This window comes from Aspergillus costaricaensis (genome assembly GCF_003184835.1).
Source record: "Aspergillus costaricaensis CBS 115574 unplaced genomic scaffold BO79scaffold_35, whole genome shotgun sequence".
NCBI lineage: Eukaryota > Fungi > Ascomycota > Eurotiomycetes > Eurotiales > Aspergillaceae > Aspergillus > Aspergillus costaricensis.
The window spans coordinates 111196-134981 of record NW_020291835.1 but is presented as its reverse complement, the minus strand read 5'-3'; the positions used below and the strand labels follow the sequence as shown (position 1 = coordinate 134981).

General features: G+C 51.3%; 9 protein-coding genes across 9 annotated transcripts; 6 read left to right on the top strand and 3 right to left on the bottom strand.

Annotated features, from left to right (window-relative positions):
* Positions 1 to 1518: 1518 nt before the first annotated feature.
* BO79DRAFT_290148 (ribonuclease H family protein) lies at positions 1519 to 2616 on the top strand (the record flags this gene model as incomplete). The annotated part of the gene is made up of 1 exon (XM_025688857.1): positions 1519 to 2616. The coding sequence occupies one exon, from the start codon at positions 1519 to 1521 to the stop codon at positions 2614 to 2616; it is 1098 nt and encodes a 365-aa protein (XP_025535815.1).
* Positions 2617 to 2676: 60 nt separating this feature from the next.
* On the bottom strand, positions 2677 to 5253 carry BO79DRAFT_180114 (MCM DNA helicase complex subunit MCM5). The gene is made up of 4 exons (XM_025680072.1): positions 5081 to 5253; positions 4889 to 5015; positions 3427 to 4832; positions 2677 to 3364 (listed from the first exon to the last, which is right to left on the bottom strand). The coding sequence occupies exons 1-4, from the start codon at positions 5215 to 5217 to the stop codon at positions 2872 to 2874; spliced, it is 2163 nt and encodes a 720-aa protein (XP_025535814.1). The 5' UTR covers positions 5218 to 5253; the 3' UTR covers positions 2677 to 2871.
* A 481-nt stretch (positions 5254 to 5734) lies between these two features.
* On the top strand, positions 5735 to 9460 carry BO79DRAFT_211084 (vacuolar protein sorting-associated protein 54). The gene is made up of 3 exons (XM_025682944.1): positions 5735 to 6154; positions 6213 to 9054; positions 9106 to 9460. Exons 1-3 carry the CDS (start codon positions 5935 to 5937, stop codon positions 9284 to 9286), a joined length of 3243 nt encoding a protein of 1080 aa, XP_025535813.1. The 5' UTR covers positions 5735 to 5934; the 3' UTR covers positions 9287 to 9460.
* Positions 9461 to 9698: 238 nt separating this feature from the next.
* On the bottom strand, positions 9699 to 10139 carry BO79DRAFT_201836 (uncharacterized protein; the record flags this gene model as incomplete). The annotated part of the gene is made up of 3 exons (XM_025681611.1): positions 10120 to 10139; positions 9944 to 10044; positions 9699 to 9875 (listed from the first exon to the last, which is right to left on the bottom strand). The coding sequence occupies exons 2-3, from the start codon at positions 10034 to 10036 to the stop codon at positions 9699 to 9701; spliced, it is 270 nt and encodes an 89-aa protein (XP_025535812.1). The 5' UTR covers positions 10037 to 10044; positions 10120 to 10139.
* A 980-nt stretch (positions 10140 to 11119) lies between these two features.
* BO79DRAFT_247825 (uncharacterized protein) lies at positions 11120 to 11958 on the top strand (the record flags this gene model as incomplete). The annotated part of the gene is made up of 3 exons (XM_025685673.1): positions 11120 to 11247; positions 11425 to 11497; positions 11623 to 11958. 3 exons carry the CDS (start codon positions 11120 to 11122, stop codon positions 11956 to 11958), a joined length of 537 nt encoding a protein of 178 aa, XP_025535811.1.
* A 598-nt stretch (positions 11959 to 12556) lies between these two features.
* Positions 12557 to 15253, top strand: BO79DRAFT_49849 (glycogen [starch] synthase). The gene is made up of 4 exons (XM_025689342.1): positions 12557 to 13292; positions 13358 to 14720; positions 14773 to 14968; positions 15044 to 15253. The coding sequence occupies exons 1-4, from the start codon at positions 12828 to 12830 to the stop codon at positions 15159 to 15161; spliced, it is 2142 nt and encodes a 713-aa protein (XP_025535810.1). The 5' UTR covers positions 12557 to 12827; the 3' UTR covers positions 15162 to 15253.
* An 826-nt stretch (positions 15254 to 16079) lies between these two features.
* BO79DRAFT_211082 (NMT1/THI5 family protein) lies at positions 16080 to 17949 on the top strand. The gene is made up of 4 exons (XM_025682943.1): positions 16080 to 16597; positions 16673 to 16844; positions 16915 to 17064; positions 17126 to 17949. Exons 1-4 carry the CDS (start codon positions 16563 to 16565, stop codon positions 17795 to 17797), a joined length of 1029 nt encoding a protein of 342 aa, XP_025535809.1. The 5' UTR covers positions 16080 to 16562; the 3' UTR covers positions 17798 to 17949.
* Positions 17950 to 18017: 68 nt separating this feature from the next.
* On the bottom strand, positions 18018 to 20333 carry BO79DRAFT_274050 (arylsulfotransferase family protein). Its single transcript, XM_025687564.1, has 2 exons — positions 19663 to 20333; positions 18018 to 19599 (listed from the first exon to the last, which is right to left on the bottom strand). Exons 1-2 carry the CDS (start codon positions 20065 to 20067, stop codon positions 18121 to 18123), a joined length of 1884 nt encoding a protein of 627 aa, XP_025535808.1. The 5' UTR covers positions 20068 to 20333; the 3' UTR covers positions 18018 to 18120.
* A 1188-nt stretch (positions 20334 to 21521) lies between these two features.
* BO79DRAFT_274044 (uncharacterized protein) lies at positions 21522 to 23783 on the top strand (the record flags this gene model as incomplete). The annotated part of the gene is made up of 1 exon (XM_025687563.1): positions 21522 to 23783. The coding sequence occupies one exon, from the start codon at positions 21522 to 21524 to the stop codon at positions 23730 to 23732; it is 2211 nt and encodes a 736-aa protein (XP_025535807.1). The 3' UTR covers positions 23733 to 23783.
* Positions 23784 to 23786: the final 3 nt, after the last annotated feature.

Sequence of the window (23786 nt, the reverse complement as noted above, 5' to 3'; positions counted from 1 at the left end):
CTATAGGTCGATGTGGAGACGAAGGTTGACCCCGTTAGAAGGTGCTGTCATTCTCCCATTTGGACATCTGGTGTGGAGTTGTTAACTTTCAAGCGGATCGTTATGAAAAGAAAACCCGTGTCTTCTGCTAACATATAAAGGACGCGATCATGAGCCTGGCACATACCTAATGATTTGCCAGCATGCAGTTCATTGATCAGCATAGAAACGTAATGCTATAAGGTTTCTTCGAAAAATAAGCAGAGTTATGTTTCAAGCTTACTGCCTTTTGCACGCCGCTCGTCGACGAAGTAGATACTAGTACTACTAAGAATATATTATGGGACAGACCCATGCGCGTCGTATGAGATGCTCTGTTTTACCTGGTACACTTGAAGCACGATGGTCGAAAATGAGTACTAGCAGCTGGTAATAAGTATATGATAGTAACCACATGGAGTCCTGTAGTGCCTGAATTAGGCGTCATTCGGTTCACGCGGTCAGGTGATAGTCAGCCTAGACTTACTAGTGAAGTAGAAGTCGCGCAGTGCTACTAGTAATGAAGCAGTCATCCTGGGATAGTGATATGTAAATCCTTTCATAAACAAAATCGCAAGACTGGTGATAGACCAAACCAATGCTACTACTATATATAGTGGAGACTAAGATATCGTCAACATGACTACAAATACTAAGCTTTCGCTTACCGCATCTATATAGATGATTGAACCCCGCTATACGATTGTAACGGACGTTATCATTAGAAACCAAAATGGTAGGCTTTGAGCCCATCTGACAAAATCCCAAGCCATTCCAACGTTGTATCAACTCACAAACTGCGCTTACTGATACGACTCGAGGTGCCTTGGCATTGCTACCATGCTTTGTTCTCTCCTTAACATCCCGGGCGTCTACCGAGCACGCAAAAGCCCTGAAAGCGTCATAGTTGGTCCTGAAACCTCATGCAGTAAAGACAGCCAGATTTTTGTTATTTTGCAATCCATTTGCCTCAAAGGACAGGATCCAACGCTTGGATGGGAGTCTGATTCGATAGAAGTATTTCAATGCAGTAGTTTGACGTTATAGGTTCACGCTGTGAGCGTAGAGCTGCAGTAAGAATCGAAGTTCCACCAGACTTCGAACTAAATACTTTTTGGACCCATATTTCGTACCATTGGCTCGCCAATCTGTCATGTAAGCCCCCAGACCAGACATCTCGGCATTCTGTTGTGTTCGATGGCTGACTGGACATCTCGTCATAATGCTGCATACATGTTGTTTCTCAACGACGTAAAGATTGTCGACTTGACTCAGATGGGGGACTCTTCCAGAGCAGAGACACCCATCCGCTCTTGTCTCGAAACCATCCATTCGCCCACTGCCACAATAGCGCATCATAAGTTCTTCGAACAAAGACGATCTCCTCCCTTTTTCTTATCAGACCTGTAAGACGCTGCCTGGTATCATATTTCACAGAATAGGTCGAAGTATCTTCCCCAGAAAGAATTTCACTATATTTATTTCCAGAGGGATATAGTCATGGAAGTTGAGAATCCCACAGCGGTGACTACCATGAGTTGGGGTCACAGAGCTCCTCGAAACGTGGGATCCAGAGGGCGCACGCCTCCTTCCAGGAAAGGCAAATCACAGAGGGCTAAGGACGACGCTCGAGGTTCTCAAGTGATCGATCCTTACCTTGACCGGGTTGACGGCGTCAGCCAGAGAAATCGAGATTCCCAAACCAATCAAGACGAGGGTAGTACTGCCTCTGTCTTCGAGCGGTATAAGCGCAGAAGTGCTAGCAGCAGTACTAGCAGTAGTGATAGCAGCAGAACTATCACTAGTGAAGATTCCCAAAGCCATGCAGACCCGCATCGGGGTGCTGCTTCTGTTTCTGGAACGACCGAGTCCATCGGGACGAGGAAGTCGAACAAGCGTGGGGGTAGGAAGCAGCACTCTGGGAGTCAGAAAAAGAAACAGAAGCAGCAGCAGCAGCCTCCAGCTACCATCCGGTTTGAGGATGATAGATTTGACAGAGTGTTGCTGATCAAGTCTCGTCAAGAAGCTTTGAACTATGCCAAGGAGGTGACAGAGACGTCCCCAGATGACTATCACGTCTTCTGGGTGGACGGATCGACAGCCGCCAACGAGGCAGCGCCATCTGGAGTCGCAGTTATCCACGGGCACAACGGACAAGACGCGGACGAGCTGTACTGCCTCGAAGAGATCCGGCTCAGCCAGTTGGCTGAGTTGTTTGCTATCGGGGCCGGTCTGAGAGCAGCAGTCCGCCACCTGGAGCGGCTTCAAGCGTCAGGTCATGTTGTCCAGGTCTTCACGGACTGCCAAGCGGCCATGGAAATGCTGCGGCCTAGAACAAAGAAGTTGAGCCCACTCGCTGGCCGTCTAGTGCGTCTTGTTGACGCTCTTTCTCACCGACTCTGCTCGATGGGAGTCAAGGTCGAGCTTCATTGGGTTCCGGGACACCAGTGTGTTCGGGGCCATAAGAGAGCTGATTTGTTGTCCAGGGCAATCACAAATTTTATGATGAACAACCTGGCTGACAAGATCGATCAAATCAATGCGGTTAGAGTGGACTGCACTTTCCTCGAGTTCCCTGAGCATATATATTGCGTTTGACTGATACAAAGACTTTCCTCCTCATCTAGACTGGTTGGTATTCCATATTATTGTTGTTATATTGTCTCTCGTTAAATTCGCTCATCTAATAACGGATCAGTCGTTCACCGTGAACAAAGCAGTACGCCATACACCGAGTCATCCCCGTTAACCCCGAGCCCAAATTGATACGTAGTCATCCTAGCAGACTAACATCGGAAGATCATTCGTGACAATATCGCAAGGTGTGAAATCAAAAGCAGACATGAAGAAGTACTAGACACCGTGTCGGTATACTTGTGAGCCACCGGACCGGATTTGAACGGTTTCTCGTCGTTGCATAACCACCAATGCCCGGTTGAGTGCTTGTTCCGTGTAGCCCCTTCCGTCGACAAATTCGCGTCTCAGCGTCGCCAGACTGGTGCTCCATCCAATAGGTAGGCGGCGCTTCAGTTCGTCTTCGATCTTGCTTGCTTCCTCCATCATCTCCTTGCTACCCTGGCCCTCACCTTGAGTGACAGCGTCCATGGTAGAGGCCAAGAAGAGACGAATAGCTTCGTCGACATGGGCCTCAGTGGCGACAGGTGACAGACTCAACTTGGCCAACGATTCGGTAATACGGACGATAGCTTCAAGCTGACGAACGGTGATGGGAATGGAAGAGCGGGTGTTGGCATCAAGTTCAGCACGGTGGACTTGCTTTCTGATGGTGACAAAATGCGATGACAGCTTCTCAGCAGCTTCATCCGAGAGACGGGGCGCACAGCGACTGTAATCATGTATTAGCGTTTCTGACTCATATGTCGGGTATACGAGGCGAAGGCAACTTACGTGCGACAATAGCTGATGTAGCGCTTCATCTTATCCAACGGGATTTCAGCCTCAACTTGCTCTTCAACACCCCGACCGCCCATATGCACTCCCATGACGTGTCTGGCTATGCTTTCATCACGGCTGCGCTCGTGATCATCGCGGACAATGAAGATCATATCAAAACGAGACAAGATTGTCGTCTGGAAGTCGATGTTTTCACCAGGAGTCTTGAGGTCATCATAGCGACCGAAGATAGGGTTGGCTGCGGCCAAAACAGACGTCCTAGAGTTGAGAATAGTAGTAATTCCGGCCTTGGCGATGGAAATGGTCTGCTGCTCCATGGCTTCGTGAATAGCAACACGGTCCTCGTCTCTCATCTTGTCGAACTCATCGATACAAACAACACCACCGTCTGCGAGCACCATGGCACCTCCTTCCAGGTAGAATTCGCGAGTAGCGTGGTCGCGCTGGACCGAGGCCGTCAAACCTGCTGCCGAAGAACCCTTACCAGATGTATAGATCGCAATTGGGGAGACCTTCTCAGTGAACTTGAGCAACTGTGACTTGGCTGTACCAGGGTCACCAAGGAGAAGTACGTTGATATCACCACGAAGCTTCATTCCATCGGGAAGAAGCTTCTTAGAACCACCCATGAGCAGGCAGACAATGGCCTTCTTGATATCCAGATTCCCATAGATGGACGGGGCAATGCTTTTAGCAAGAGCCTCATACAAGTCAGGACGCCGGCTCAGTTCCAAGAACTCCTGCTCCTCCTCTTCAGAGAAAATGGCGCTACCCTTGGCGGTATGATCCAGATCGCTGCTAATGCCCACCGCCCGCAAGTACGGGTTGCGGATGGCCACAGCGCCATCCTTCTTGCCACCCTTGGATGATTGGTAGATAGAGAAGATACCCATCACTGTGCAGCGGGAACCAGGCACAACGCGGTTGGCCAGGTAACGGTCGGCTGAGATAAGGACGTGCCTGGGAAGCTCACCAACAGGCACTTGATCAGGCGCTTCCTGGAGCTTGAGAACCTGTTGGTCGACGAATTGACATTTTTCGTGCGACACAACGTATGGGTCTAGTGGGCAGGGTTCCGACTGAGGGTCGCCGGGCTGCTGCTGTCGGCCACATCTTCTGGGAAGTTGAACACCCGAGAAACCACCATCGACCTGAAGATCTTCGTGGTGGCCACAGTTCTTACACCGAACGTGCATCACTGTTGCCTTGGATGATATCGTCGAAGCGCCAATGACGATACCTGGAATACGAACAAGGTGCGAGATGTTGGTGGCATTGAGGTCACGGATCGAAATGTGTGTAGCTGAGGAGTGGAGTAGAAGCTGATGGGTGGGTAGTTGGATGTCTCTCTGGGAGGGGTATACAATGCGGCGAGTACAATCTTGGAGTGCTGATTCAAACTAAGTGGCATTGTTGGTCAGGATGAGGTTCAAGGATTTAGGAGATGGAAACTCACGAGGGGGATGAGGTCGGCAGGCTCTGTGGTGAGCTTGTGTGCTAGCTCTTCGTTGTATGAGATCAAATGAGCGATATCAATATCGCAATAGTATTGCTTGACCAGAACATTCTGGCGAAGTTGGTCACTGTCATCCACCTTAGCTTTTGTTGACTTGAATCTTCACTGTATCCGGGCTAGGGCCAAACATACCGGTAGATGAATGCATTGTCAAGCTGGAATTCGAGCACAAACTCCTTTAATTTTGCTCGAATCTGAGAGCGAGAGTCTTCCACACCATCGACGCTAGGAGCGAGGACACTCAGGGTATAAGGGGTGCGTCTGTCCATGGTGAAGACACTAGAGCGGACTGCGGGGATGGGATTGTGAGATGTGTTGATTTTGGGACCGTCTCATTGCCAGGGCAAAAAAGGACCTGCAAATAACTTTTGCGGCGGGACACGAGCCGAACGCGTCGCGTCGATTTCACGCGTTAAGTGGTTTTCTTCATGCCTGAGGCAGAACACACATCCCTCACCGCTCTTCAGACCGCTGGAGGCGGCAGAAACTAGTGAACCTCGTCGCAAAAACCTCGGATTTAGCGGATTTTGGAAACATACAGCTTCAAAAAACTCATCTGAGATTCTGTTGAAAATTTGGCGGTGCGGTGTGGCAGTATTCTGGAGTGCGTCCACAAGCACGAGACTTGGTGCCGGCAGCCGGAGATACTAACTTCCCGAGGGGTACCCAAAGCAGACTAGTGGACACGGTCTCGAGGCCTGGCGCCATACTGGATCGGGGGAAGCTGTCATGAACCAACCCCCGTATCAGAGGGTCGAGGGTGACGTTGCAAGCGGGCTTTGTCGGCGTGGCTTTCATTCTCTCCTCTTGAGACCACAGGCTTCATACCCTGGCAGTGTGGGATCATTGGCTGGACGCCATTAATGCCCCTTCGTTTTTTAATTGCAGCTCGATCTCCTTGTCATGTGTAGTTAACCGTCGTTCGTTCTCCCGAGTACTACTACTAGCACGGTGGCTGTGGGAGTCGCTAATCCGCTATCGACAATATGTCGTCCGCGACCCCCCGGAAGTCCATTGACAGCTTGGCTTCAGGCGCATCGACACCCTCTTTGTCTCAATTCTCGCTAAATCAGATCGAATCGCCGCGTGCGTCGACTCAAAGGTACCCTCTCAGGAGAGGGTCGACTGCCAGCTCGATTGCCAGTATCGGGGGCATTTTGGATCCTTCCCACCGTCATGGATCGATAGCTGAGTCCGGGCAAAATGGTACGGCCTATGGGAGTGAGGAGATCTATGAAGAAAATCGCATGCTAATTCGACGCAGCCATCTCTACTCTCCTGCAACCTCCCATTGTCCGCACCGGTCTAGTTCCCCATACCGCTGTCCCCTCCGCCGGATACAAGCCGCCAACTACCCGCGATATACCCCCTGTCACATTGACCAACATTCCGCATGTGGATCCCAAAGCGTTCGAAGCCTACTTGTCGCAAGTTGGGTCGTTGTACGACGTCTTCCAACAAGCAAAGGAAAGCGCCGGAGATCAGGAGTCGCAGCTAGCGCGGGGTAGCGACAAGTCTTCACCCAAGGCAGAGGAATCAGATTCGTTGGCCCCAAGGTCCAGGGAGAGACGACCATCGGCTATCTCAACCAGTTCACGAGCAACTTCTCCGTACGATACCCGGGGTCGGAAGCGGTCGTTTGCCGGTCGCGGTCGTGGTCATGCTATCACACCTCTATCTACCATCCCAACGGTCTACTTCGAGGACGACTTCCACCTAGAGAACCCACGCACCTTCGATGTCGTTTCGGAAAAGTCTGAGATTGTTACACCGTCAAAGGATAAATTCGAGAATGGAGGCGCCCTGGAACCGGCGCCCACGGGTAGAAAGGCTCTGGCTACGAATGCCATTCTACAAGAGAAGCTTTCGTGGTACATGGACACTGTGGAAATCCACCTTATCTCTTCTATCTCGACTGCATCTAAGTCTTTCTTCACTGCGCTGGGGTCACTGCGGGAGCTACATGCAGAAGCCGCCGACTCGGTGAAACGGATCCAGGTCCTGCGGAAGGATTTACAGAAGATTGACCGTGAGATGGCACTGGGTGGACTCAAAATTGTGAATTTGCGACGGAGGAGAGAGAATGTGCGTATGCTTGCAGATGCAGTATCGCAACTCCGTGACGTCGTCCAGTCGGTTTCCCGATGCGAGGAACTAGTCGAGACTGGTAAAATCGAAGAGGCTGCAGATGGATTAGAAGAGGTGGAAAGACTGATGGCCGGAGAGTATACCCCTGGCTCTCCCGACGGCAACGAGAAACAAGAGCAACCGAGAAAAGCCATCGATTTGCGCAAGCTCAAGGCCCTGGAAGGCGCATCTGACGACCTGGCGCATTTGAGATACCGTATTGGCACAGGGTATGAGAGCCGTTTCTTGAGCGACCTGCTGGGCGACCTGAGGCAGCATGTCGAAAACGTGCCTTTGGATACAACATTACAACGATGGGGCTCTGCGTTCCAGCGGCAGCGGGGAGGACAGCGTACAGGGGCTACACAAGCCCCAGCATATATGGCCTTTGATGACCAGTTACGGTCCCGGTTGCACCTGCATCTCACCGGCCTTGCTCGCGTGCGTCACACGACACCTGCAGCGACCGCTTTCAAGACCGCGGTTCTGCGAGAGATGAAGAGCTTGATCCGCAAACACATGCCCAGCTCGAGTGATGACGATAACGAGTCAGTGGTATCTGTGTCCACGCAGAAGTCCCAGCAGCTCAGCCAGCAGGAAAAATCATCCATCCTCGCGCGTAACCTCCGGGCTCTGGATGCCCAAGACTCATACAACATGCTCGCTCGCGTATACACTGGTATCAGTGAGTCGTTGCGGAGACTTAGTGTTCAAGTCAAGGTTCTTCTTGATATTGCCAGTGGGTTGGAGAATCCGGCCGCATTGGGCGTGAAGTGCGGGCCACCAAGCCCGAATCCTCAAGGTCCAGGCAAACCTGCAACACCGGGCCCTGTAGCCGTTGTGGCACAGGACGAGATTCTGCAGGTCTTGGATATGTCCAGCCTTCTTGGCCAAGCCGTTGATATTGCGCAATCACAGGTTACCAAGGTGCTGAAGGTTCGATCCGAACAAACATCTCAGCTACCAAAGGATGAATTCCTCAAGTACTTCACTCTCAACCGGCTCTTCGCTGATGAGTGTGAGGCAATCTCCGGGCGTAGCGGTACCGCCTTGAAGACAGTTGTTGGCAACCAAATTAAAGACTACATCAATCGCTTCGGGGACGGACAGCGACGCCGTGTGGTCGAGGTAATGGATGCGGATCGGTGGGATGCAAGGGACTTTGGAGAAGCCGACAATGCTATTCTCGATCGTATACTCGGCGCCAGTACTAGAGATATTGATGTGTGGGTCGACGCATCCAAGATTTGGCTGCCCGAGAACGAACGCCGACAATCGTCTCCGGCCAGCACAACCGCTGTCAACGGGTCCGGAAAAGAGAAGACGCGCAGTGCCGTGATCGACGAGCAGAAGTACATTCTGTCCGAGTCTGCTGTTGCGATGTTGAAGAGCATCGAGGAATATCAATATCTCATGGCGAATATACCCAGCATGATGCAAGACATTGCGCCTGGTTTGTTGGAGTCATTGAAGCTGTTCAATTCCCGATCTTCTCAGTTGATCCTGGGTGCCGGGGCTACAAGAAGCGCAGGTCTCAAGAACATCACCACAAAGCACTTGGCTCTGTCGTCTCAAGCACTAAGCTTCATCATTGCCCTGGTTCCCTATATCCGAGAGTTCGTCCGCCGCCACGCGCCTTCTAGCCCGCTGATGGGCGAATTCGACAAGGTGAAGCGGCTGTATCAGGAACACCAGTCCGGAATCCACGAGAAACTCGTGGATATCATGGGATCTCGATCAGCCATTCACGTCAATGCCATGAAGAAGATTGACTGGAACGCACCTGCAGGGGGCAGTGGTGTAAGCCCGTACATGGAAACGCTGGCGAAGGAAACCGGCACGCTGCATCGGGTGCTGAGCAAGCACCTCCCCGATATGACGGTCATGATGATTATGGATCCTGTGTTCAAGAGCTACCGAGAGCAGTGGACAAAGGCATTCGAAGAGGTCACCGTGACTTCGGAGACTGGCAAAGAACGGTATGTGTGCCACCGCATGGTTGACTCAACGTAGGCTAATTATATGACCAGACTGAAACGAGACGCAGAGTATCTGCAGACGAAGCTCGGCAAGATCGACGGCTTCGGCGATCTGGGCCAGCGTCTCGTCGAACTAGTGAAGCAGAAGAAGATCGCTACAGAATCCAAGGATGCCACCGATTCGTCCGGAAAGTCGTCGCCTGATTCCAATGGCTCAAAGAAACAATCCTAAACAGAGGCGATTCAAATTTGGGCCTTGATGGCCCAGATGTACATGATACAAATTCACCCCAGAAGATCCCAGTACCTCTTGTTGGTACAGGGCTGTACAGGCTTTATTTATTTCACATCCATGTTTTTCTTTACATTACCTGGCACACACATGAAGACCGTGACCATATTTATATAGACTCTAATAGGAACATTTCCCACTTCACCGACACTCAAACACTTTAGACAACTTCAGTTCATTTATTTAATTCATTTCATTCGACCTCAACCCGGAGGTCATCATCATCATCACCTTCACTAACAACTAGTGAAAGGCATAGTATAGTATAGACTGTTAATACATATCCACCCAAAGAGGTACCTAAATCATGATATTCATGCATCAATCACCGAACTCCAATGCTTTTTATAGCTTATGCCTGGTGAGCCCCCAATCCCTTCTTATCGCCCAATGTCTTGGGCTCGTGGCCGCCCTTTCCACTACCGGACTTGTTCGGACCTGAGCTGCCGCCGATGCTGTACTCGCCGCCGCTGCTCTGGGCGGCCTCGGGGAGAGGAGCGGTGCGCTGGACGCGGTTGAGGTGGTCGTTCTATACATAGCTTAGCAAACACTCTTTTCTTCAATAAAAGAGATTTATGGGAAGGAGGATGAACATACGTCAGGGTTCGTTCCATGAACCTTAGTCTCGCCGGCCTCAATGGCGTTGTCGGACTGGATGACTCCGTTGTCGTATTCGGCTCCGCGGGGCATTTTGATGGCTGCAAGGAAGTTAATTAGTATCGCCTGAGAAGAAAACTTAGGCAGTGGTGTATGTAGTCATATAGCATACATACCTTGTGTATATATATGTGTTGGTGGGAGAGTAAGATATGAAGATAAGGTTTGTTTGTGGGATTAGATTGTTGTTCGTTCTGAATCTGAGTCTGATGAATAGAAGAGAAGTAACAGTTACAGCAATCTATCTACTACTTATATCCAAAAGTCAAGGTGATGTGTTCATCGATCCGGGGCCCAGATTGTTGGCGTTGACACCATCGTGAAGTCATCGGTGCCGGGTACGGGCCCACTTATGATCTCATCGATAGGTTGGGGAGGACAGGTACCATCTTACTATGATCAAGTAAGGGTTGGAGAATTTAGGTAAATGCCATGTTTTAATTAAGGTGATTTGGTGTTTCAGAACAGAGGTATTTCTTGGTACTTCTGATGGAGTTGTGGTTGTGGTTGTGATGTCGTGTGTCTTGGCTGCCTTGGTTTAGTTGGCGGCGGGAGGGTTGGTGCAATGGTGTATGTATGTATGCCGGTTTGGGCAGGTAGGTATTTTAGTCTATTATGTTGTGTTTTATGTTACTTTCTAGTGTGAATATGTACTATAGAGGTGTCATAGTGTTTGGGTTTCTAATAGAAGAGGAACGTGGCAGCTCGTAGTTTGAGATGGAATATAAGCGCATAAATGGTCTGTTGGGTGTGCCTTCCCATTGGGACATCTTTAGATAACAGGATGCCATTGTGATTTAACTGGTCATTAAATCGATACTCAAAATTAACAGAATTCAAACCAAGCTGTTGATGAAGTGAGAACAAGCGACAGGGGTTGGCGGTGTTGTCCAATGCCTCCCACGTGGTGGGATACTAGATTTAGCATCCTGCCCTGCGCTAACAGCCAGGTGTCGTGATTCTGGGTCTGAGGGTTACTGAGTAAAAGTCCAGGGACCATGTTCTACGCCTCACCAATACGAAGAAGTACCAAGGTACCATCTATGGCTGCTACATACCACGTGCAAAGTGGCTACATACCACTCGAACTCACCGGAGTCAATATCTGGCTCAACTATGACATCGCCAGTGTGCCAATGTCTCACCATCTTGATGATCATGTATGGCCTTAGCTTGCATACAAGGCAAGCAAAGTACGGATACTCGCCACTGAGCTATATAAAGGCGTCAGTGCGCCGTTTATGGTATGTCGGCTGCTCTGAAGCTCACTGGAGAAGAATGTAGATCTGGATGAGATCGTAAACCTATATAGGGAAGCGCATCCGCGCGGGGTAGCTATCATCTTGCAGATGTGGCAGAGCTGAACACTATTTGCCGCAGCAACAAAGCTTTGACGCATGAACTGATATACACACAGATAGCTATCCATTGCAGCAAATACTTTTCATGAACCAGGGGAACACCGATATCGCCCTTCGGGACATACCGTTGTCGGTAAGCTTTCTCGAGGACAAAGCGCAGACCAGACCATATTTAGACATTGCTCAACGAAGCAGAGACACGCGGTTGAGAGTATCGCTGGTTGCATTGGCATATAATCTTTGTGAAAGCCATTGCAGCGAATACGAAGCCAGTATGAAGTGGTCTCCCGCGGAGAACCCTGCCACCAGCATCACTATGATAATCTTGCGATCTTCCCGCCCATGATTGTCGTTACGGTGCAGCTGGTGGCTGCAGGCAAGCGAAGTGATACGTTGAGGAGGCCCGGGGGTTTATCGGCGGCCCCAGGCAGCCAGGCCGGGCGTCACATGAGACTGGTGACGTCACGGGACGACAGCTTTCCCCAGATTTGCCCCGAATTGGTCCAAGCGGAGACGAAATCTGGTACGTGTCTCGAGGGTGAATATATGGTTCTTATCAGGGAAAGAGTTCGTTCCTTTTCCGGTTGCAATTGATTTCTTCCCCAAATGGGAGGTAAGGGAAAAAAAAAGAATAAAAAATCTCTTCACGGGTTCCTGACTGAGGGGAAATTTTCAATTTCGCATTGTGCCACCAACAAGCCGACCGGGTGTCTGAACCCCCTGTAGGGAGGCGGCTCGACTAGCTCCCAACAATGTGAAACTTCCCTTTTCCCCTCTCCCTCTCTTCCACCAAGTTGTAGGCGCGATGGGCGCAGATAGCAGGGTCGTGCAAGTCCGAGCTTCCCAGCTGGAACGTTGCAACCCATCATCATCATCTGGTCGGATGATTCTGCAATCGACAGACCAACCGGGGTTGTCATTTGCCGGGGGGATCCCCCCTTCAGTGGTCCATCAAGTCAGAACCGGGGATGCGTCCGTGCAACTCCAAACCTTGGCTATAGCACGGGGGGCCCTTCGGTGAGCTTTTCCCAGCACCCTGGTCGGGCCATTGCGCGAAGGATGCTGTCTCGTAGCGTGAATTGAACCTGTTGGAGGAAAGGGAGTGAAATGAAAAGAATCGGAACCCCCTCCTTGCGGTCCAACCACTTGCTCCCTGCTTGATTGATATTCCCTTCGTTTTCCCTTAGTTTCTTTCCCCCCGCCACCCGTTGCCTGTTCTTCCCCCGCACGTCACCTCAACTTTTCTCCTCTTCCTCGAGCTTTGCTGAGCTTGCTGCCACCCCCCCGGATGCGCTTGTCCCTCGTGTTCTGCGCCAGTTAAAGAATTACTCTTACCTACTCCTACCTCTCCTACAGCTCCGTCTTTCTCTTTCTATTCTTCCTTGCTTTCTTTTCTCTCCTTTCGTTAATCTATTCATAACTCCTCCAGCGCTACAGTTCCTCTGAGCGCTCTCAAAGCAAGCATGGCCAGTGAGGATAATGGCCAAGAGCCCATAAAGCGCGATGTTCGCAATCACATTCTATTCGAGGTAGCGACGGAAGTGGCCAACCGAGTGGGAGGTATCTACTCGGTGCTCAAGTCTAAAGCTCCCGTGACCACCGCCGAGTATGGCGACCGCTACACCCTGATCGGTCCTCTTAATCGTGCTTCGGCAGCTGTGGAGGTCGAGGAGTTGACCCCGTCGAATCCTCGCATGATCGAGACCATCCAGTCCATGAAGGAGCGCGGGATCGAGATTGTCTACGGTCGCTGGCTGATCGAGGGTGCTCCGCGCGTGCTTCTTATCGACACAAGCACTGGTTACAAATATCTGGACGAGTGGAAAGGCGATCTCTGGAATGCAGCTGGTATTCCGTCCCCTTCTGCCGATACCGAGACCAATGAAGCCATTGTTTTCGGCTACCTGGTGGCATGGTTCTTGGGAGAGGTACGTAACCTAAGCGCATGAACCGCTGACTGCACGTGCGCATGTGCTAATGATCTTCAACTCAGTTTATCGCTCATGAGCGTCGCCGTGCAGTGGTTGCTCATTTTCACGAATGGCTTGCCGGTGTCGCTTTGCCACTGACCAAGAAGCGGCATATGGACCTGACAACAATATTCACCACCCACGCGACCTTGCTCGGTCGGTATCTATGCGCCGGGTCTGTGGACTTCTACAACAACCTCCAGTACTTCGATGTGGATGCGGAAGCTGGCAAACGAGGGATCTATCACCGCTACTGCATTGAGCGAGCTGCCGCACACACAGCTGATGTCTTCACGACGGTGTCGCATATCACGGCCTTTGAGAGTGAGCATCTTCTTAAACGGAAGCCTGATGGCGTGCTGCCCAACGGACTGAACGTGAAGAAGTTCTCGGCTGTCCATGAATTCCAGAACCTACATTCGCAATCCAAGGAGAAGATCAATGATTTTGTTCGGGGCCATTTCTATGGCCACAACAACTTTGACTTGGACAATACCCTCTACGTATTTACTGCCGGACGCTATGAGTTCCGAAACAAAGGAGTGGATATGTTCATCGAGGGCCTGGCACGTTTGAATCACCGTCTGAAAGAGGCAGGTTCTAAAATGACCGTCGTCGCGTTCATTATCATGCCTGCCCAGACGTCATCCCTGACCGTCGAAGCGCTCAAGGGCCAAGCTGTTGTGAAGTCTCTGAAGGACACAATCGAGATGATCGAAAAGGGCATTGGGAGACGAATGTACGAGCGGTGTCTAGCATGGAAGGAAGGCGACAACATGCCGGACGAGAAAGATCTGATGGCTAGCCAAGATCGAGTGCTACTGCGCCGCAGACTCTTCGCCATGAAGCGACACTCTTTGCCTCCGATTGTCACGCATAACATGTACAATGATCACGAAGATCCCATTCTGAACCAGATCCGCCGTGTCCAACTTTTCAACCACGAGTCTGACCGGGTCAAGGTTGTCTTCCACCCGGAGTTCCTGAACTCATCTAACCCGGTGCTACCCTTGGACTATGACGACTTCGTTCGGGGTACCCATCTTGGGGTGTTCCCCTCGTACTACGAGCCTTGGGGATACACGCCGGCTGAGTGTACCGTGATGGGTGTCCCGAGTATTACCACAAACCTGTCTGGATTCGGTTGCTACATGGAGGAGTTGATCGAGAATTCGTCCGATTACGGCATCTATATTGTGGACCGTCGCATGAAAGGCGTTGATGACTCCGTTAATCAGTTGACGGAATTCATGTTCAACTTCACCCAGAAGAGTCGGCGCCAACGGATCAACCAGCGGAACCGGACAGAGCGTCTGAGTGACCTCTTGGACTGGAAGCGCATGGGTCTGGAGTATGTCAAGGCTCGGCAGTTGGCACTCCGTCGAGGTATGTGTATTTCCAAGCCATTATATGTAAGAGTGCTCACACAGTTATGCAGCCTATCCTTCGTCATTTGGCACGCCCGATGATGTCTACGATGTAATCGGTGGCACGGAGCAGAAGATATCGCGACCCTTATCCGTACCTGGCTCCCCGAGAGATCGTTCTGGTATGATGACTCCCGGGGACTTTGCCTCCCTGCAGGAGGTGAAAGAAGGCTTGAGTACGGAGGACTATGTCGCATGGCGACTGCCGTAAGTCCACAGTCCTAGCTCCCCGGTGTAGGAATGACACAAGGAACATCGATGCTGACGACCACTTTAATCTAGTACTAGCGAGGAAGAGGAGCCAGATGACCATTACTTTCCGCTCACCCTACGCACGAAGAAGAATGCCGACCGTCCGGCGTCGCCGCTCGATCAGCTGTCAGTCAATGGAGACAGTTGATCGACTGACAGGATAGCCCAGCGCGACAGCCTGGAATTCTGAATAACTTGCATGTCCGAGGTACCGTTCTTGGTGGAATAATCGTGTTCGAGTTTACTTGCTCTCACTAATCGGCCGCGTGTGAAATACTGCTTTTGGTCACCCCCTTGCTATTTTATCCAAAGCGAACTTCATTCAGAAGCGATGGTAGCTGCATTAGCCCGTCGCTCTGGTCAGCATGGCATTTCACTTTGTTGTTCCATTTTCCTTTCCGTTCGCATTGCTCATTCTCTCTATTCTTGCATTGTTTTATCCCTCATTTGCATCTGTCATCAACGTTGTAGCCAGCGAATTTGTATCTTCTGATTGGAATCTACCGCAGTAGGTCCAGGTTGAGATAGTCGAATGCACGATGAAGATTATGTTGTAGCCCTATGGTCGCAAAATTATCACAAGCTCCGAGCTACCTCCATTGTGTGCAGCCCACCGACGCAGTAACCGATAATCGGCCCCGTTGAGAGCGACGATGCGCAAGCAGCTAGGCTGATCATCCGATCAGAAGCAGAGTCAAGCAGATCCTTCCTCAAGAGTGTCTAGACCCGCCTGCCGTGACCGAAGACATCCGGTTGTTGAGACTAGTCCAGCCAACCATACAGAGTTGAGTCATAATAACCTTGTCCGTTGTGCTTCCAAGCGGGTCTCGAAGCGGGGGAAAGGATGCGACAAGGTTCATGATGAGGTGGTTACTGCTGGAGAACCGGAAAGAACGTCAGGAGCACACCACTCCGGTGAGAGGGACTCCAATGAGACATCTGTTTCGTTTTCGTGGGGGTCCTGGATGTTCTTCTCGGTGAGGGAAGACGACGCGAATCGCGGATAACTAAGTTAGTGGTGGGGTTTAGTAAAGGGTCTCGCTCGACCCCGCCGCTTCCCATTTATCCCTCGTCTGCTCCCCTCCTTCACTTACTTTCTTTTTCCTTCATTCCCCAATCTTCACACCATCTACTTACACTTGTATTCATTCTGAATAACTTCCTCCTTCTCCAACAACCTCCTCGCTAACCGTCCGGTACGACTCACAATGAGGCCGCGCACACAGGATCAGACTCCGGGTCTTTTCGCTATGGGTTCAGATGGGTCAAGGTATCGTACAATAGTATAACAGTCACTGCTCGCGCATGACAGGTGTTCGGCTCGTGCTTCTGCTCCTTTCCTCCTGGTTTGGGGGCAGAAGCGCGGTCGTTCTGAGATTATACTGTCAAAACTTGATCTAGATAATACTAGCGAAAGGACATGCGTGACACTGATTGTCCCCTAATTATTGGACCTACAGAAAGATGAGAGGGATCTCGCATCCCTCTCTGTTGCTGACAGTTTCCAGACCTTTGCAATTACCCTCGACCTGAGTGTATTTGTGCCAAGATGTCTACTGACAAGATCACCTTCCTGACCAACTGGTATGGATTGGGATCTCCATTATGATTGCTTGAAACAGGTCACAGAATATATGCTAAATGTTGCGCTCTCTCAAGGCACGCGACCCCGTACCACGCCCCCCTGTACCTCGCTCAGAGCAAGGGCTACTTCAAGGAAGAGGGCCTCAAGGTTGCTCTTCTCGAGCCCAATGACCCCTCCGATGTCACCGAGATCATCGGCAGCGGCAAGGTTGACATGGGCTTCAAGGCTATGATTCATACCCTTGCTGTATGAGCTATCCTTCTTTTTTTTTTTTTTTTTTTTTTTTTTTCACAACCAGTAGCTGACCAAACAACAGGCCAAGGCCCGCAACTTCCCCGTCACCTCGATCGGCTCTCTCCTCGACGAGCCCTTCACTGGTGTTGTCTACCTCAAGGACAGCGGCATCACCGAAGATTTCCGCTCCCTGAAGGGCAAGAAGATCGGCTACGTCGGCGAGTTTGGCAAGGTTCGTCCTCTATACCCTCTTCCTAAACCCACCGCCATATCCTAACCAACGCACCCCACAGATCCAAATCGACGAGCTCACCAAATACTACGGCATGACCGCCGACGACTACACCGCCGTCCGGTGCGGCATGAACGTCACCAAAGCCATCATTCGCGGCGACATCGACGCGGGCATCGGCCTCGAGAACGTCCAGATGGTCGAGCTCGCTGAATGGCTCGCCGAGCAGGGCCGACCCCGCGACGACGTGCAAATGCTGCGCATTGACCAGCTCGCAGAGCTCGGATGCTGCTGCTTTTGCTCGATCCTGTACATTGCCAACGACGCCTTCCTGGCCGCCAACCCGGAGAAAGTGCAGAAGTTCATGCGGGCCGTCAAGCGCGCTACAGACTACGTTCTGGCTGAACCCGCCCGCGCTTTCGAGGAGTACGTGGACATGAAGCCAATCATGGGCACTCCGGTTAACCGGAAGATCTTTGAGCGGTCGTTTGCCTACTTCAGCCGTGACTTGAAGAACGTCAGTCGTGACTGGGCTAAGGTGACCAACTATGGAAAGCGGTTGGGCATCTTGAGTTCCGACTTCGTGGCTAACTACACCAATGACTACTTGTCGTGGGGACTGGATGCTGATTCCACTGATCCCCTCGGTGATCAGAAGCGTATGGCTGAGTTGCAGAAGAAGGTCGCTGCTGAGGGTGGTTATAAGCGGTTGGAGGTTGCTTCTGAGGCTTGATTGATTGTCGGTCAGCTCGAAGAAGGAACCTGCTCGCTTGACACTCTTGGAGCAGAGATGAATCTTATGTAACGGTCGCCTTATGAGTCTAGCTGGATGTGCTAGCTTACGCACTCTTTTAGTATGACTGCAATCTAAATGCACTTTATCATACGATCTTTGAAACATAAAACCAAATGTTCTCGTAGGAGTCCATTCAACCTATGGAAGTAAATCAACCCACGCTATATACTCTAAATCCAAATGAGAATTAGATATAATGCTGTACACATGATCTACTCGCTCACATGCAAGTACTAACAAAACCAGAAAAAGAATTACCATCACCTCCTAACAACATCCATACTCCCCGCCCTCTCCACATCTGGCCCCGAACCCAGCAACTGATCCCCCAACAACGCCGAAAACTCAACACTATCCTCCACCTCTACATCACTCAGATCCTCATCTCCACCGAAGCGTTTCAAAGGCTGGAAGTTCCCGCGTTCCTTATCTTTATCATCCCGTCGACGGCCCCGTAACCACGACACAAGATAGCCCTTCTTGACGCCGAACCATAGAAACGCGCCGATCGCTGCTGTGGAGAACAGCGCAATCGTGAGGAATATAAAAATGGCATAGATTTTGTCACTGTCGCCAAAGAAGGGATCGTTGCTATCACCACTCACGACGACTGCTTCGTTGGAAGTAGGGTCCCATCTTGCCAACTTGCTAGCGGCAAGGGTCTCGCCTTTCGCGCTGACGGCGCGGACGCGTAGGTACTTAAATTTGGTGTCGTTCGGGATGGGGATTACTGTCTCGAAGCCGTCTTTCGGTACGGCGGATAGGAAGGTGGGTTGTGCTGTTTCTGAGATCTTTTCGTTGGTGCCTTCTAGGACCCAGTGTGAGACTTCGGTGGCGCCGTTCCAGCTGGCTGCTGCGCGATAGGCGTATACTTCGAAGTCCGGGAGGGTGTTCGGCTTGCCGACCCAGGGGTGTTTGAAGGTGCGGTAGGAGACGACTTTGCCTGTGTGGAAGTCTCGTCCGGGTGCGAAGTGGGCGTGACAGAGGACTTCGCCGTCCATGCTGAATTCTGTCCATGCGGCGCTGAAGCCGTATCCGACTAGGACGTTGCCGCTGTCGAGGATTTGGATGGAGCCTTGGGATTGGCTTTTTATCGGGTATTCGTTCCAGTACTCGTGTCGGACTTGCACGGTCATGTTGGTTTCGTCGATGTCGAGATAGAGGCCTCGACTTGGGTACTGGGGTGCGCCTCTGCCGCGAGACGAATTGTCAAGGAGGGTGATTGCTGTGCCGTTGTCGCGGAAGCGGGCGTGGTGTTGCCAGGTGAAATTAGTAGCTGCGCCGTCTGAAAGATCGGTGAAATTGCTTCGCTTGCCGCCTAGAGTCCAGATAGTTTCGCTTGTGCGACCGTCGATATAGATCAGGCAGTTGCAGTAGCGGGCCGAGACAAGAAAATTGCCTTTGGCGTCTTTGTCGATGCTGTTGATGTGGAAATAGTCCCACGGGCGTTCCTTATCCTCCCCTGAGCCCTCGCGACCTCGATAGACGTCGGCGATGTCGAAGTGTTCGGAGGCTCGCCATTCGAAGAGGAGCTCGTTCGTCTCAATGTTAACTTCCTGGAACGTTCCATCCCAGATCCAGCCATTCTCAGGACCGCCAGCGACCCGGATATCTGCCGGGCGGATGTCATAGATGGTGTAAACTGCAGTCTCGTCGAGGGTGATGTGGAACTCGTGAAGATCTGCTGCAAGTCCATTCGCACCACTGAGGGTGAAAGCTTCCTGGTACGACGAGTCTAGCTTTATTGGAGACTTTAGTATTGCTTTGCCCCATTACTATGCGGAGTAAAGAAGGTGCCGTACCATGTAGTATGTGCCCTCGCCGTGTCCCACCTTACCGTCGTCGCCCACCCAGAACGTCAAATAATCCTGGCCCTTATAGTTGTAGACATTGAAGTTGTAGGTGTGGCCGTAGGGCTTCGTCCAGATCAAGCGACCCTTGTGGTCTAGGATCATCGGCCCGGGTTTATGCACGCTATACCCGCGCGGAGAGATGAAGTAATATTTGTCATCTCTGCATTGTGGCCCATACTGCAGAAAGTTGACGGCTGCGCCTACGGTGGAAGTCGAACGGTATGTCTCAATGGGCCATGATCCCAGTCTACCCTGTTCGTACAATTCGGAATCGAAATAGGGTCCTACATCTGCCAAGGCAGAGGCCAGGAACAGAAAGGCCGCTAGCGCGACGGTTAGAGTGCCCGGAATCATGGCGCAAGGGGCAAATACGTCGGGCGCTCAGGAGACATGTGTTGAATTGTACAGAGGCAGAGCTGTTAATCAAAAATAGCGCCTCAACGGCGAGTACAAGATATGAATGATAGTCAGGAGAAGAAGGGCATGATGATTATAGGGGAGGACAGGTAGGGGAACTGGCACGATTTTCAAGACCTCGATGGGGGCGCGGGAGATCCACCGTGCCCATCGGTAGTGGCTTGCTTTAAAGCCGGCAGCAGCAGACTATCCAGACAATGGCGGGCTAAATGACGAGATACTCTTCTAGGCTAGAATTGTAATGGCCAGAGCAAGTTGTAAATTGATTCATCCAACGAGGTAGTGGATGCTGTTGGGTATGGTGAGGAGTTCCCGGTGATGTTTTCCTTGTTGGGTCAGGCGCGAATGTCCCACAGCAAAGAATGAATGGAACAAGAAGCTCTGCCGGCCATTACTTTCGCTCGGATCCCCTCAATGGCTGGTATCTGCTCTTTATCGTTCCATCCCTGTATAGAGGACACGGAATTCCGATGGGATAAGGGTAACGAATGGGATAGCTCTGGCATGATACAAGCCTCTTTGATTAAGCCTTTTAGCTGGGATTCTTCAACCAACTAACCAAGCACAACTGGATGGGCACCGTCCCACTCTGTCCGACGTAGCCGGTTGGCCCTGCTCGATAATAATAGTCTCCAATCCCCAGTGCCTATTGGAGGTCCTGCACTGGTGGTTTGGACGAGTCCGACTCCACTCGGCGCCACAGCTTTCTGGCTAAATTGAATTAGATTGGATTTCTGCTGAGGGGTATCAAGTCCTGCCCCAGGAAGGTATGGGTAACAGTATATCGGAACTTCACCGGGACGAGGAGGTCATGCTCATGGCCAGAATTTGCTAAAACCCAATGCAGTCTGTGTAATGAAGTGGTAGCAAGGATAGTCGAGGGCGAGTTGAAGATGTAGTTGAAGAAAGGGCAGGTACAGGTCAGGTGCTGCCCACGTGGGTGGATCTATACCTTTCATTTATCCAAAGTGTCTATCTCTCTACATTGCTGGTCTTCTCTTCTAATAAATACACTATCGCAACTCCCAGCACGACAATCTTAAGGATGTCAACGTCATATCATTTCTAACTCCGAGTATATTCTGTCTAGCAAGAACTGCAGAGCCGATCCCTTCGGCAACGTTTGGCCCGAGATGTGGTGCGGAGATCGGCACGGACACCAGCGTTCTCAAGATCGTGGCATCTCATTGCTGGGTTTGATGTTCGCTGCCCGATTTGATTCGTGGAATGCACTCTGTGAAAAAGCGCTGTAACCCCTCTGGATTCACGATGGAAGTTGTGAGGGGTGTGCAAGGTTTATAAGAGGCAATTCGAGGCTACCATGAAAGTCGACTCGGGAAAATGCTGGAAGATGACATTTCCGCTACGCAGACTAGCACCGCATCGTCATCATGCGGCCTTCACTAGCCTTGACGAGTCTCAGCCTAGTTCCTTATCTCTTCTCCAACGTCGGCGAGGCTAGGATATCCCCGAAGTCTCCACATCCACCCTCCATTGACCGGGCACAAGTAGTATCCAGGTTCAATCCTCGCCGCAATGCCAGCTCGACGAGCACCCCAATGCAGGTGGGAAATGGGGACTTTGCATTCGGAACAGATATTACAGGGCTACAGACCTTTCTGCCATACGGCATTCTTTCTTCCTGGGGATGGCACAATTCGTCACTGCCTGCGAACTCCACTCCATCAGATTTCACGGGATTGGACTGGTGGACGCATGACCGACTAGTGAATTATGATATGCCCAACCCTGCAGAACCAGAGATTTCTCAGTGGTTGATTGCCAATCCACATCGTATCAACCTGGGTCGTATCGGATTGGCTTTCGGCGGAGATTACAGCAATTACACTGAAGAAGACCTGCAGAATAAGTCGCAAAAACTGGATGTTTACCAGGGTATTCTGCAGTCTAATTTTACTATCGATGGCCATCTGACCACCATTACCACCATTGTCGACCCCAGCTCGGACACGATAGCAGTGCGCTTGCAATCCGAACTGTTATTGCTAGGCCTTTTAGGAGTCTTCTTTGACTATCCGTATGCTACGGACGAGAATAAATTCGAAGCACCATTTGTTGGGGATTGGAACGCTGTCTCAAATCATACAACGGTCCTGCACTATACAGGAAATGGTAACCAGGCCCGGGTGCAGCACACCCTCGACAACACCACCTACTACACTACATTGCAGTGGAGTGGTAGTAATGTGTCTGTTTCCAGAGTTCCCAATTCTCATCGATATGTCGTGCAGCCGAACGGTAACCATACGAGAGCGTTTGAATTCACAACAACATTCTCTCCAAATGATGATTTCCCGTCCTCTTCGCTATCTTTTGATGCCATCATTGCACGATGTCAGCAATGGTGGACAACCTACTGGAAAACGGGCGCCTTCGTAGATCTGACGGAAACTGCGAATGCAACAGCAGATGAAATCCAACGACGCGTGATCCTGTCCCAATACCTGCTAGCAGTCAACGAGGCCGGACATGATCCACCGCAAGAATCAGGTCTGGTAAATAACGGGTGGTATGGCAAGTTCCATATGGAAATGTATCTATGGCATTCCGCTCACTGGACTCCCTGGGGAAAACTCCCTTTACTGGAACGGAGCATCGGTGTCTACAATCGGTTCCTTCCCTCGTCGATGCAAAGGGCAGCTGACCAGGGATATAGCGGCTTGAGATGGGGCAAGATGAGCGACCCAAGCGGGAGATCTGCGCCGGGCGAGATCAACGCCCTGCTTATATGGCAGCAACCCCACGTGTTTTACTTCGCAGAGACGGAGTATCAGTTCGCTCGAAATGCTGGAGGAAACACGGAAGATGTCCTAGCGAAATGGGACGACATACTGACAGAGTCGGCAGACTTCATGGCATCCTATGCCTTCTGGAACGCCTCAACAAGCGTATATGATCTCGGCCCTCCAATGTACCCCGTCTCAGAGAATACACCACCCAACAGCACTCGAAACCCCACCTTCGAGTTGGCATATTGGCACTTCGGTCTCGATGTAGCCATATCCTGGAAAGCCCGACGTGGCCAGCAAGCTCCGCAGGAATGGAAACACGTCAAAGACAACCTTGCACCACTATCAACCGTCTATACTGTAGACGAAACGACGGGCGACCAAGTGCTCACATACACACTCTACGAAGGCATCCCACATATGTGGACAGACCCTGATACCGTAACCGACCACCCGGCACTCACTGGCATCTACGGTCTCCTGCCCCCAACCGCAGCGATCAACCAAACACTCGCATCGGCGACCGCAGCCCAAGTCGCCAGTGATTGGAACTTCACGACCTGCTGGGGCTGGGACTTCCCCATGCTGGCGATGAACGCGGCACGGCTGGGAGACGTAGACGGCGCGGTGCAGTATCTGGTGCATTCGAATTTCCAATTTGACGACGTGGGTATGCCGGTGGGGACCAAGGCACCAACCCCTTACTTTCCTGGAAGTTCAGCCCTCTTGTTGGCTGTTGCGATGATGGCTGGAGGTTGGGATGCTGCAACAAACAGCAGTCAGCAGGACTTTGCACCGGGGTTTCCGGCCCAATGGAATGTTCGTGCTGAGGGATTTGGGCAGATGTTGTAGGACGAGGGTGTGACTACTGTACGGTCAACAAATCGTAAATTAATAGTGGACAGC